General features: G+C 34.3%; 1 protein-coding gene across 27 annotated transcripts in view; it reads left to right on the top strand.

Annotated features, from left to right (window-relative positions):
• Window positions 1-12,785, top strand: part of Ufd4 (ubiquitin fusion-degradation 4-like) — an 86,911-nt gene that overhangs the window by 47,763 nt on the left and 26,363 nt on the right. For 18 of the 27 annotated variants that reach the window (XM_074129910.1, XM_074129902.1, XM_074129908.1 and 15 more), the window contains 10 exons: window positions 1,126-1,397; window positions 1,503-1,618; window positions 1,744-1,859; window positions 1,936-1,994; window positions 2,086-2,294; window positions 4,194-4,310; window positions 5,372-5,554; window positions 5,632-5,770; window positions 6,349-6,490; window positions 7,248-7,391. In XM_074129910.1, coding sequence (XP_073986011.1) covers window positions 1,126-1,397; window positions 1,503-1,618; window positions 1,744-1,859; window positions 1,936-1,994; window positions 2,086-2,294; window positions 4,194-4,310; window positions 5,372-5,554; window positions 5,632-5,770; window positions 6,349-6,490; window positions 7,248-7,391 — 1,497 coding nt within the window. The remainder of the gene's footprint in view (window positions 1-1,125; window positions 1,398-1,502; window positions 1,619-1,743; window positions 1,860-1,935; window positions 1,995-2,085; window positions 2,295-4,193; window positions 4,311-5,371; window positions 5,555-5,631; window positions 5,771-6,348; window positions 6,491-7,247; window positions 7,392-12,785) is intronic. The other 9 variants (XM_074129917.1, XM_074129916.1, XM_074129922.1 and 6 more) reach the window with 1 other exon arrangement.

Raw genomic sequence — 12,785 nt, 5'->3', positions numbered from 1 at the left:
CCGTGGCTTTTTCATATCTTTGACACACCTTGTTTTGATGGTGAAAGATGATAAAAAAAAAGGAGACCCTTTTCGTATTCGATCTTTATATATATATTGTAAAGTTTTTCTAAAAAAAAAACTTTACTTACACAACTAGTGCCTGCCACTAGTTATTAAATATGTGGGTTTGATTAACTAATAAAACTCGCTAAAGTTGTAAGTAATAACCTGATTTATTCACACATTAACATTAACTAACATTAACATTTACTAGCAACTAACGCTATTCATTACAGTCACCATTTACAACAGTCACAACAGTTTACTGTTACTTATTCACTTCGTAACGCCACAAAACTGTTCCCCGACTGACCACTGGTCCGCACTGCACCGAATTGCACTAGTCTCAGCTACACTAACACAGCTCTACTCATCAACTGACTAATTGCCCAACTAGCTACCACTGAAGCACTCCGCAACACTGACTCTCCAAGACTAACTCATAAACTTGACTAATAACTATAAACTCTAATAACTCCTTAAAACTTGCTTGAAACTCGATTAACACTATGATTGAAACTTAATTGAAAACTGACTTCTCCAGCTGTGTCGGCCTCCTTTTAACTGCGTGCCTCCCTCCAACTGGAACTGCCCTCCTCCAATTCTCTGAGCATAAGTTTCCACGCCCTCCTGATGTTCATTGGCTGGAGAAAACATACTGCCACCACCTCAGCTGTGAGCCGCCTCCTCCCATTCTCCGTCTCTCTCCAACTCCGTCTGTCTCCCTCTCACCTGTCAATCACAGGCTGGGAAACACATATGCCACCACCCCAACTGAGGCCTTTCTCTTAGCTGGCTTTTACACAGGTCACTAACTCCTTGAACAATCTAGCCCTTTCCTTTCTAGTTCAATTAAGACCGGCCCTTTTGTCTACACAGTGGTGGCCTGTTACCGGCTTTAGTCGCTTAACCCCTAGAACAATCTAGGCCTTTCTTCTTTGCCACAAGTAGATACCGCCCCTTTTGTTTATGCAGTGGCGGCCTGTTACTGACTTTGGTCGTTCAACCTCTAGAACAATCTAGGCCTTTCTTCTCCGCCCAGGTCAACTTCGTTACAATATATATATATATATTTTTATCTAGGTACTTGAGTTGATCTGCACCCGTGAGGCTGGGGCGGTATTCGAAGCTGGAGGCCTAAACTGTGTACTATCTCTTATATCTGAACATGGACGCCATGTACATAAAGATACTCTTCACTCGGCCATGACTGTTGTGTCTAGACTGTGTACAAAAATGGAGCCCCATGATCATAATCTACCGTCCTGTGTTGAAGCTTTATCAGCGCTTTTAACTCACGATGATCCTCATGTAGCAGATGGAGCATTAAGGTGTTTTGCCTCACTCTCTGACAGGTGAATAAAAAAATATTTTTAATTATCTATTTAATCATAAAATTTTATCTGATGTTACCTTCTCAAAATTAATATGTAACATTTAATATTCTATTATGGTTCTAGGTTTACTCGTCGTGGTGTAGATCCAGCACCATTGGCTGAGCATGGCCTTGTCAAAGAATTACTTACTAGACTGTCAAATGCTGCCGGGTCGCAACCTTCAGTCTGTACAAACACTGGTATGTTACTATTCGCTTTATTTGTTTCTTTAAAATCACAAAAATCTATTATTAATAACATTTGTTTATTTGCATGTTGCCATTACTTTGCCTCAATAAATCGTATTTTATTTCAACATTTACAGGTACTCCAGGACCTACCGCTAGCACTTCAACTCCAGAAACTAAATCTTCAGCGAGTGTTTCTACTATTATAAGTTTACTTTCAACACTTTGTCGAGGATCTCCTAGTATTACTTACGTGAGTAGTGCGCAAATTTTCTATTCTGTTTACAATTAATAAATGATCCCTAATATTTCTTTTTACTAATCTACAGGATTTATTACGTTCAGAGTTACCAGATGCCATTGAAAAAGCTCTTAAAGGAGATGAAAGGTTTGCTTTTTATTCTCCATTTTATTTTAGTTTTTGCCATTTATATTTTCTACTAGCAAATGTTCTTAACGAAACTATATATATTGTCCAGATGTTGTTTGGATACTATGCGATTAGTGGATCTCCTATTAGTATTATTATTCGAAGGAAGAAAAGCACTTACTCCTGGTGGAACTTCTGCTCATGCATTGCCTAGATTAAGAAGAATGGATTCTGCTGGTGAAAAATCTCACAGACAGCTAATCGATTGTATCCGCAGTAAAGATACAGATGCACTTATTGATGCAATTGAAAACGGTGGTGAGTAGGGTTTTCCTTAATTATTTGTACTAAGATTAGTGATTCTAGTCGAGGCCAAGATACAATGAATTCAAATAGTTGTTTTTTTTGGATTTGGGGCCGTTGTTAATAAATATTAAACAAGTACCAATTACCTATTATTTTTTTTTTTTAAATGGACTTAGAGACCTCAAAACGAATTTTGTCAATGAAACTTAATTACGTTAATAAAATCCGATTGCAACAGATATTTCCTCTTGCTAGAATGGCAATGAAAAGTCAAAGTATGCCCGATTTCTATATAAATGAAACACTGCACGCTTGAATTCAAAATACGAGGGTCGTTTGAAAAGTCCGTGCAAAGTCAGAGAGATAGCACCACTGGCGCGTATCGAGGTTATGTTTAGTTAGTAGCATCTCTTGGAATAACGCACACCAAGTTTCAGCCAGATCGGTTTATTTCTTTGTGTTTGGCATTCGTTTGAATCGAGGAAGTCGAGTGATTTTCAAAAAATTGACGAAAAGGAATTTCGTGTGTTGATTAAACACTACTTTATGAAAGGCAAAACGCCTCAGGAGACTAAAGAGAAGCTTGATAAACATTATGGTGACTCTGCACCTTCGATTAGAACAGTTTATAAGTGGTTTCAAAATTTTCGGAGTGGTCATATGGGCACAAGTGACGCTGAACATTCTGGACGCCCTGTTGAGGTTACTACTCCAGAAATCATTGATAAAATCCATGATATGGTGATGGATGACAGAAGAGTGAAGGTGCGTGAGATTGCTAGTGCTGTGGGCATCTCGAATGAACGGGTACATAATATTTTGCATCAACATTTGGACATGACAAAGCTATCCGCAAGATGGGTGCCGCGATTGCTCACGCTTGACCAAAAACGAAATCGTGTGAAGTGTTGCAAGGACGGTTTGCAGCTGTTCCAGAAGAATCCGCAGGACTTTAAGCGTCGTTTCGTCACTGTGGATGAAACATGGATACATCACTACACTCCTGAGACCAAAGAACAATCTAAACAATGGGTTACCAAGGGGGAATCTGCGCCAAAAAAGGCGAAGACCGTTCCTTCGGCCGGAAAGATTATGGCGTCTGTCTTTTGGGATTCGCAAGGAATAATCCTCATCGCCTATCTGGAAAAGGGTAAAACTATTACAGGTGCATATTACTCATCGTGATTGGACCGTTTGAAAACCGAGCTGCAAGAAAAACGCCCACGATTGGCCCACAAAAAAGTCCTTTTCCATCACGACAACGCACCAGCTCGCACCTCAGCAGTTGTGGTCGGAAAATTAATGGAAATAGGGTTCCAACTCGTTTCACATCCCCCCTATTCTCCAGACTTGGCTCCCTCGGACTACTATTTGTTCCCCAATATGAAGAAATGGCTGGCGGGAAAAAGATTTTATTCAAACGAGGAGGTGATTGCAGAAACGAATGGCTATTTTTCAGACTTGGACAAATCCTATTATTCGGAAGGGATCAACAAACTAGAGCAGCGTTGGACGAAGTGTATAAGCCTAAAAGGAGACTATGTTGAAAAATAAAAAAGGTTTACCCCAAAAAATTAAGTAGTTTTTATTTTTGCACGGACTTATCAAACGACCCTCGTATGGTGTCCATGAAATAGGAGACTGTTTTATTGGAATATTATAATTCCTAATTCTTATAATTTTTATTTCACCACAATCTTAGAAGTATTAAAAGAAAGTTATAGTTAACTTGTAAATCAATAGTTGAATTCTATAGATAGGCGTACATTATTGCTTCGTTAATAATCATAGAATTAAGTTTCATGAAAAAAGGTAGTGAAATTATTAAGCAAATCGCTTCAAATTGAATTGATTTTGTTTGAGTTAATTAATTGAAAAAATTCATTCAAAAATCTATTAATTATTTTTCAGGTATTGAAGTAAATTTTATGGATGATGTTGGCCAAACTTTACTTAATTGGGCTTCTGCTTTTGGTACACAAGAAATGGTTGAATTTTTATGTGAAAGAGGAGCAGATGTTAATAAAGGTGAGCTGTCATGTTTTCACTTGCGTTTTTCATCAGTGAATCTTTGTGTAATGATGTGATATGGATTGTTTTGAAAGGCCTTCTTTTTTGTTTTCATTTATTAACTTACTATTAAACTAAGATTGGACTTCTATACTTCTAAACTTTTTCCCGTGTAAATACCTTATTTCACCCGATATTTTTTTTTTATGATAGTCTGTTCTGTTGTATTTTATAAGTATCATCTGGTTTGGATTTCTGAGCTGATTTCTTCTTCAGGATGATTCTATGATCAGCAAGAGCTGACCGTCTAGTACTGTGTAGTTATCATGCACATTTGCCTTGTATATCTCCATTGTCTCTTATAATTCATCAATATTTTTTGAAAATTTTCATAACTCTGAGTCAATATAAGCGCACAGGATGAAGACATTCGATATTTTACAGCATTGCGGAGCCCAGTCTTCTTTCATATTGAAATTTATCTTTGAGACCTAAAACGTAAGAAAATCAGGATGTGATTATAAACTAAATTAATTTTCTAAGCAATCGGGAACAATTCTGTTTCTTCTCTTTTGGCTTCCCACTGCAATGGTTTTAAAGATCAAAGGAAATAAAAAAATTATTAGCTTTTACTTTATTATTATTTATTCAGTACATATTAACATTTTGGCCAATATTTGTCAACATACTTGTGTTAAAATGTACTTATGTAACTACGTAATAATTCTACCGTCCTGGTTACTACGAAGGTTCTTCTGGGAAGGGGGATTCAACGATAGGGACAAGCATTTTCTTCTGCTTGTACACTTCTCCTTTCAAATGCCTTCCCTATTCTGAAGAAGGCTCAAATTGTCCATCTCTTAGAGGTATGTTTAGAGAAGTAAGGTTGCAGATTACCTCAACTCTTGGTGAGTGACAAGTCCCACATTGTCTCTGATAGCTTATTCTCTAATGGAAGCGATAATTCCCTTAAAGGGAAGTAGAAATCAATTGCCACATTCTAATACAAAAAAATGTAAAAAAAAAAATAATAGTGGCCCCTTTTTAACAAATATTACTCAATCTTTGATCATTTCCAGGACAAAGATCATCATCATTGCATTACGCAGCTTGTTTTGGGCGTCCAGCTATAGCCAAAGTCCTTTTACAACATGGAGCAAATCCTGATCTTAGGGATGAAGATGGTAAGACACCACTTGATAAAGCTAGAGAACGAGTTGATGTTGGACATAGGGAAGTTCAGGCTATATTGCAATCTCCAGGTAATGTTAATAAGAAACTATTTAAACGAAAGCTTTATGTGTTATCGTCTTTAGAAGTATTATTATTATTATTTTAGGAGAATGGATGATGGCTGTAGATAGCCGTGGAGAGAATGATGAACCTCGTGGTGATCCGGATATGGCTCCAGTTTATCTTCGAAGACTTCTTCCGGTCCTTTGCAATACATTCCAAGCAACTATGTTACCTTCAGTTAGGTAAGTCTGCAAATGAAATTGAAAGTAACAGTTACTCTCACTGTTTATTCCATTCTCTAATTCGTTATTGATAACAGTATTAAGTTATCATCCATTGATAATAAATTGAGTAGCAGCAAAGAAATAATAATTTTTTTGGGTTAGGGAAGTAAGAATAATGTCAATTTCAATCATTTTCTATTTTGCCGAGCTTTCGACCCAGGGGCAAGGCGATCTTTAGGGTTCATTGACAATAGTAATATTTTTACTTGGTTATTCTAAAGTTGGTGCATCTTCTGCCCTGTCTGCTTATGTCCTGATAAAACCGATCATACTCTCAGCTTAAAAGCAGACAGGACAAAAATAATATATTGTTAATCCTGAAGATGACCTAGTCCCTAAAGTCGAAAGCTCAGCAAAATAATAAAAATAATAATGGCTGACATTGGCAATATTCTTCTGGATTAATAAATCAGTCACAAAAAACAAAAACAATTTTTTTTTTTTTTAAATAATCTTAAGTTGACACATCTCAGTTTCTTTGTACCAGAAATTCTTAAAAATTTTCATCTTTAACTTTAATTTCTGTTAAATTTCAGAAAATCAAGTTTAAATTTAATAAAGAAAATGGTACATTATATACATCCTACATTATTAGTAGAAGCTTGTAGTCCTGAATCTACTACATACAATTTAGGCACTATGTTGGTCGAAGTTATAGCTACTGTCTTGGATAATGAAGTAAGTTACTCGTTATTGTTGTGTTTAAAGAAATTTCATTCAGGTTTTTATTTAATTTTTTTAAATTTATTTGTATTAATTATATTTTATTATTAATTTAGTATTTTTAAAGTAAATTATCTAGTGATATATTTGTAAAATATCAATTATTAAGCATTTGTTAGCTTTCTACCAGACATTTTTAACATCAAAATTAAAACCATTTGCTTTAAGGTGTCGTCTTGGTTACTTACTCTGGTTACAGACATTTATAATATATATAAAAAAAAAAATTAGAGATTATGTGATCAGCAAAATATGCTGATGGAAATATGGCAAATGATAATCCACTAATTTTTTTTTTTGTTTTTGTTTTTTTATAATATTTATTTTTATTCACTTTTTTTTTTAGCAGAGGTTCTTACCATTTATTTATCAGTTATTTTGTTATATTATTACATTGATTTTGTGTAAAGTGTGCTCTGTTTTTAATGTTATTCATTTAGTTATTAAATATCCATATCTTTTTTCAATTACTTATTATAGAGAAAAAGAGAAGCAAGATCTAAATGTTCCACACGTCTCTTTTCTATTTGCAAATTCGATGATTATTTTTAAAATTGTACTTTCTGATTAATTACCTATTAGTTTAATATTTATTTTAATTACTAATTCAAGAAATAATCATTTTATTGTGTATAAAAAAAAAAAAAATTGAATTCAATTGGTCATTTTTTGAAACTTACAATACTCTTTAGTGGGGGAACTGGTTTTACAGAGTTGTTATAGCTGGCCAGTAACTAGGCAGATGTGCGAACGATACTCGTGGTTGCCAAAGTTGTGCTGTAACGTCACTACAGGGTTCATAGGTCCAGTTGGGCCAGATTCCTCAACAGATGACAAGTTCATTATTCGTAGAACGGTAAACACATAAACCCTTATGTGGAAATCATCTCTTATAATAATAATAATCTATATAATATATTCTTATTTTTAGAAAGAGAGCGAAAGATAGAGAGTATGTGTGGAAAGAAAAGATTTTTAACGTTTTTTTTTTTTTTAATTTGATTATGTATTACTAATTCGTTCGTAATTTTCTTAATGTTAATTTTTTTTAAAAAAAAAACTGACTTGAAAACTCTAGACTTTCTCTTACTACATTTCTAAACTTATAATTCAAACTCAAAATTTTCTCAACGTATAATTGAATTTTCCTGGATAAAAAGTTACTAGCCGAAGTTCTAGTCGTATTTGAGTAAAAAAATAAATTTTAAAAATTTGATCACCATTTTTTCTTTAAACTCGCAACTTTTGAAAAAAAAAAAACACGTTTAATACTCGTCAATTGTGAGACCAGCTAAAATGGTACGTTAGAGAGAAGCCTATTCCACCACCACCTTCCTTCAGAGGTACTCTTAATATTTTCCATGTAAACATACTCTGCTCCACAAAAAAAGTGGCGCACTTTAAAAATGCGTTATTTTTTTTCTCTGTAACTTTTTTATTCTACATTTTATTTTAGTTAGCAAATATAAGAAGTATAAAGTTACGGGAGGGCTAAAATAAAATAAAAAATGATCTAAAAGTAATGAAAACCTTTAATTTAACAAAAAAGTACTTCTCAGCAAAATATGAGTTTGAAAAAAAAATGTATTTCTTCCGATTAAAAAAGAGAAAAAGAATTTTAGTAACGTGTATTGCTCGCATTATTGCATCCAATCTCCTCGGCATACTCCTTATTAAATTTCTCAAGAAATCTTGTGTTAATTCCTCCCATATCACCACCAGAGCACCTCGCAACTCTTCTAAGCTCCTGGGAGGATTATTCCTCCATCTTAATCGTCTACCCAGCTCATCCCAAAGATGTTCGATTGGATTTAAATCCGGGCTGCGTGCTGGCCATCTCAGAACACGAATGCCAGTATCGTGGAGATATTGAACAACACAGGCGGCAGTGTGTGGTCGGGCATTATCTTGCATAAAAATAAAATTCTCCCAATAAATGGTGCATAGGGTATCACATATTGCTGCAAAATTTCCCTCACATACAAATCTGCATTCAAGATTGCCCTGTTGAACACGTGGAGCTCAGTTTTAGCCTCCATAGAAATCCCAACCCACACCAGCACTGAACCACCTCAGAATGGTAGTCTACCAGAAATATTGCACGGAGCGTAGCGCCTTCCAGGCCTTCGGTAAACCCGTCGCCTCCCATTAGGTGCATAGAGAGCAAAACGGGACTCGTCTGAAGAGAGAACGTTTCTCCAATCGTTCTCAGACCAGTTGCGGTGTTCCCTAGCGAACTCTAGACGGGCTCTCCGATGATCTACGGTGAGCAATGGTCCTGTGGCTTGCTTCCTAGAGCGTAAATTCATTTCAGCGAACCTTATTCGTACGGTTTCGGCATTGACTAAAACTCCACGAACAGTAAGCAGTGTTTGAGCTGTTTCAGAAGCAGTTGATGTACGATTTCTCAGAGTGTGAATTCTAATAAATCGGTTATCTAGTGCTTCTGTGGCTCTTGGTCGACCCGAACCTTGTCTGCGAGTGCAGAGGCCTGTCCCCCGGTAACGATGGATGGCTCTACGGACGGTGGTCTCAGGCAACCCTAACGTTCGTGCTGCGTACCGCTGACTCCGTCCATCCTCAACTAATGCAATAATACGGGCCACTTGCTCTGCTGTAATTGAGAGTTTGCAATGCTTTCAGCTTGAAAAAAGTCGAAACGCGACTGTAGAGATCAATAAATTTATTTACTGTTGAGGTAAAGTTCATGTTGTTGTTTACACAAAAAGACCGAAGGGGATTAAACGAGGCATTGCTTCTCTATTTCCAAGAAACTTTAGACCTTGATTCGATTAATTGTTCCCTGACAGTTTATGAAAACAATTAAAACTAATAATCTTTCCCCAAAATGTGATAAAACAAAAAATAAACGCTTATTTCAAAGTGCGCCACTTTTTTTGTAGAGCAGTTTATTTCAAATTAAAGTTGGTGATATACTTTTTGTATTGAGATAGCGTGTAAGTTTTAATGAGACGTTTTCGTGAAAATCACACACACAGACACAAAAAAAAAAGTAAAAACAATAAAGAATGGTATTTCTAATTAGGAGATTTTAATCTGTTAACTTTGTACTAAGTCTGACACCAAAACGACCTATAACCTTTCATTTTTGAATACTTATAATTTTCTAAAAAAACATTTTGCCTCAGGGAACCTGAAAACCGAAACCTTGTTTCAAAAAATTTCCGCTTTCCCGTAGTAAAAGAAAGTAAAAAAATAAAAACTAAAGTGTGATAAGTGCGATTTGTGTAGTTTCCTGAATGATATTCGTAGTTACGTTAAAGAATTTTAAAAATAAAGAAAGAAAGAAAAAAGTAATTATGGAAATTCATAAAATTTAAATAATATATATTTCTGTTTTCAGTATAATTTAAAACATTATGCTGGATTCAATTATGTTTGAGTCAAAAAATAAAATAACACAAGAATTATTCTTTAATATATTATACATATATTTTTTTTTTTTCATTTATAATGAATAAAGACTTTATTTTTCTTAAATTATTTAAATTTTTCGAACAGTAATCATTCTTATCTTAGACAAGTGTTTCTTTTTATGCGTGAATTTGTTTTTTTTGTTTCTGTAATTAACAATGTTTGCCGTGGATTGTACATGTGTTTCAGCTTTTTATTTTTATCCCATATTTTATTTATTATTATTTAAAAAAAAAAAGATCAAACAAATATTAGATTTTTAGGGCCCTGGAAGTGTGAACAGAGCACGCTTTATGCTTACATATATAAAAAAAAAATAATTTCTATGAATAAATAAATAATATTACCTATATTCCTCTTATTGTAATAAATTAGTGCTAATAGTGAACGAACTTCTACTATCCCTCAATTAGAATTTTTTTTTTGCATGCTAGATTGTGCTGCATGCTGAATTAATGTCAGTTTAATTAACTTCAAAATAATAAGTAAAATTCGAAAGAACATTTTTTTTGAAGATTACATTAGATCAAGGTGCGGGTTCTGTTCTCTAGACAAAACAAAGAATTACTCAATCCCTTAGGTTTTAGTTAGTGAAAGCTCTACTTTTTACATCCTGGGTATCCCTCAAGTAATTTCTTTCGTATTATCTATTCAGGTCTCCTAGTAAAGGAGGTCTAATATCGTTTTACTTGAATTAATAGCAATGATGTAAGATGTAAGGATATAAGAGTCGGTTTCCTTGTCTCCGCAAGTGTATTCATGTGAATCCACCCACTGAAGGGTACGCCGTGATGTTTTTTGAACCTACGGCGCAGTCTGATGTTTTTTTTTTTTTATTGGCGAAACCACTCAAGCTTCAAGATCGATCGGGAGGGATGACCCTTCTTAAAACACCCACCAGGTCTTTAGCTACTGAGTCAAAGTGTATATGCCAAGAGCCACCAAAATGGCAGCAAACACAGACTAGGAACCTAACTTTGGAAACAAGTTCCTGCTACAGTTTTTTGACACCATTACCACCACAGGAAAGAAAGGATAAAGTTGGAAATGGGTAGCTTCGTGCCTCAGTATAATTCTCTAATTATAATTTTGAGTTTCTCCATTGGTTTTATATTTACATATTTTTGGTATTAGCTTCTTATTGCGATTGTCCCCCAGCGTTTTCTTCCAAAGTTTGTCTTAAACTCATAAACCCAATTTTTAATAGCTGTATGCCCGGAACCCATGGTATAATCTTTGATGAATTTCAAGAATGGTGAATAGCTCCTTACAAGCCTATAGGGCGGTGTTTTCATTTCCTTTGTACCAAAAGTTCTAGCACCAACTCAAGGGGAACTTAATTGCGCCGAGAGAAGCTCATTTAAAGACTCAAATTTAAAGATTCAAATACGAGGACGAGGAGGTGGTGAAATACTTAGGTACAACGTGGCTGTTCCTTTAGAAGAGAATGTTTTTTGAAATTTTGTCTCCACAGGTTTTGAAGGTAGCGATTTGGACTCATGAAAACTTTCAGTGAATTCGATTTCTCTTAAACTCCAGCTTCTTTTCGTAGGCAAATCCATTTTGTAAATTAAATATCATTTTTAGATGAATCTATTGATGATTTTGGTCTGCGACTATTAGGATACAGTCCTTGTTTTCGAAGTCTCTTGAAATGGATTTTTAGCTTAGATAGAGATCATTTTTTGGATCTGTCATTAGGGAAAAAAATTAAAAAGATACTTCAATATTTACTATTTTGAACCATTCATTCATCGAATACTGGTCAGTTTTCTTTTTATTTTCTTCTCCTTTTATTATTTCATTTTTCACATATCGAAAAAATATTTTCTTTTATTACAAGAAAAATAAAATGTAATGATTTCTTTTCAACAATTATATGTTATTGTTTACTTAAATATTCGAGAGACTTCTTTTGCTTAGCAACTTACAAATCGCAGTTGGCTCTGTCATTCCATATCTCACAGAAACTATTTCTCTCTTCAGCTTATTTTTGCTATTACTCTTGTTTCCTCATCCTTGAAGACTTTTAGAAGCTGTTTTCATTGTGGTTAACAATTAGAATTTCAATACAATAGATTCTATTGAAATTGACATGCCCAAGGTCTTTTGGGGTTTGATGTGAAATTCATTTATTTATTAGTACAAATACAAGGGTAGTCCCTTTCCTGGAATTCTAGATGAGGTAAACTTTATTGGGTCTTTTTTCAGTATTATTAGTGTTACATTATTCCTTCTTCAGATTAAGTATGTTGCTTAGATAGACAAATTTTCCTATTTTTAAGGACGAATTAAAATTTAAGTTATTTTAATGGTTTGATTTCCGCATTTATTAATATTTTGAAATATATGTACAATGATAATCGAACTATAAAAACATTCTGTTCAGATTTAATAGTAAATTGAAGATTTATTTTATAATGAGATATCACAAAAAATAAATGACCGTTTTTCAATTTGAGGAAGATCTGTAGACTTCAACATTCCTTCTGCATTGTCTGTACAGTATTCTTGAGCGTTTTTCTGTATTATTCTCTGAATTTCTATTAAGGGGTTATTTTTATTTATGTTCGCAATTTCAATTACGATAATTGTGATAATGTAGAATGAAACTGAAGCTGTGTAAAATCAAAAAGATACACATCCTTAGTCAGCGGCCTGTCCATTAATGAAATTGATGGCGTTTGAACTTCTTTTAGTCCCTATTCCGAATTACCCGATAGCTCATCCTAGTACTAATTATTTCTGTCCCCGACACATTGCGAAAGAAATTTAATAATTTATCGAAGTGTTGCAACAAGTTGCAAGTTTGTTG

The sequence above is a fragment of the Rhodnius prolixus genome, unplaced genomic scaffold (genome assembly GCF_049639745.1).
Source record: "Rhodnius prolixus isolate KJV_2025 unplaced genomic scaffold, Rpr scaffold_21, whole genome shotgun sequence".
NCBI lineage: Eukaryota > Metazoa > Arthropoda > Insecta > Hemiptera > Reduviidae > Rhodnius > Rhodnius prolixus.
This window is presented reverse-complemented; position numbering and strand designations above follow the sequence as displayed.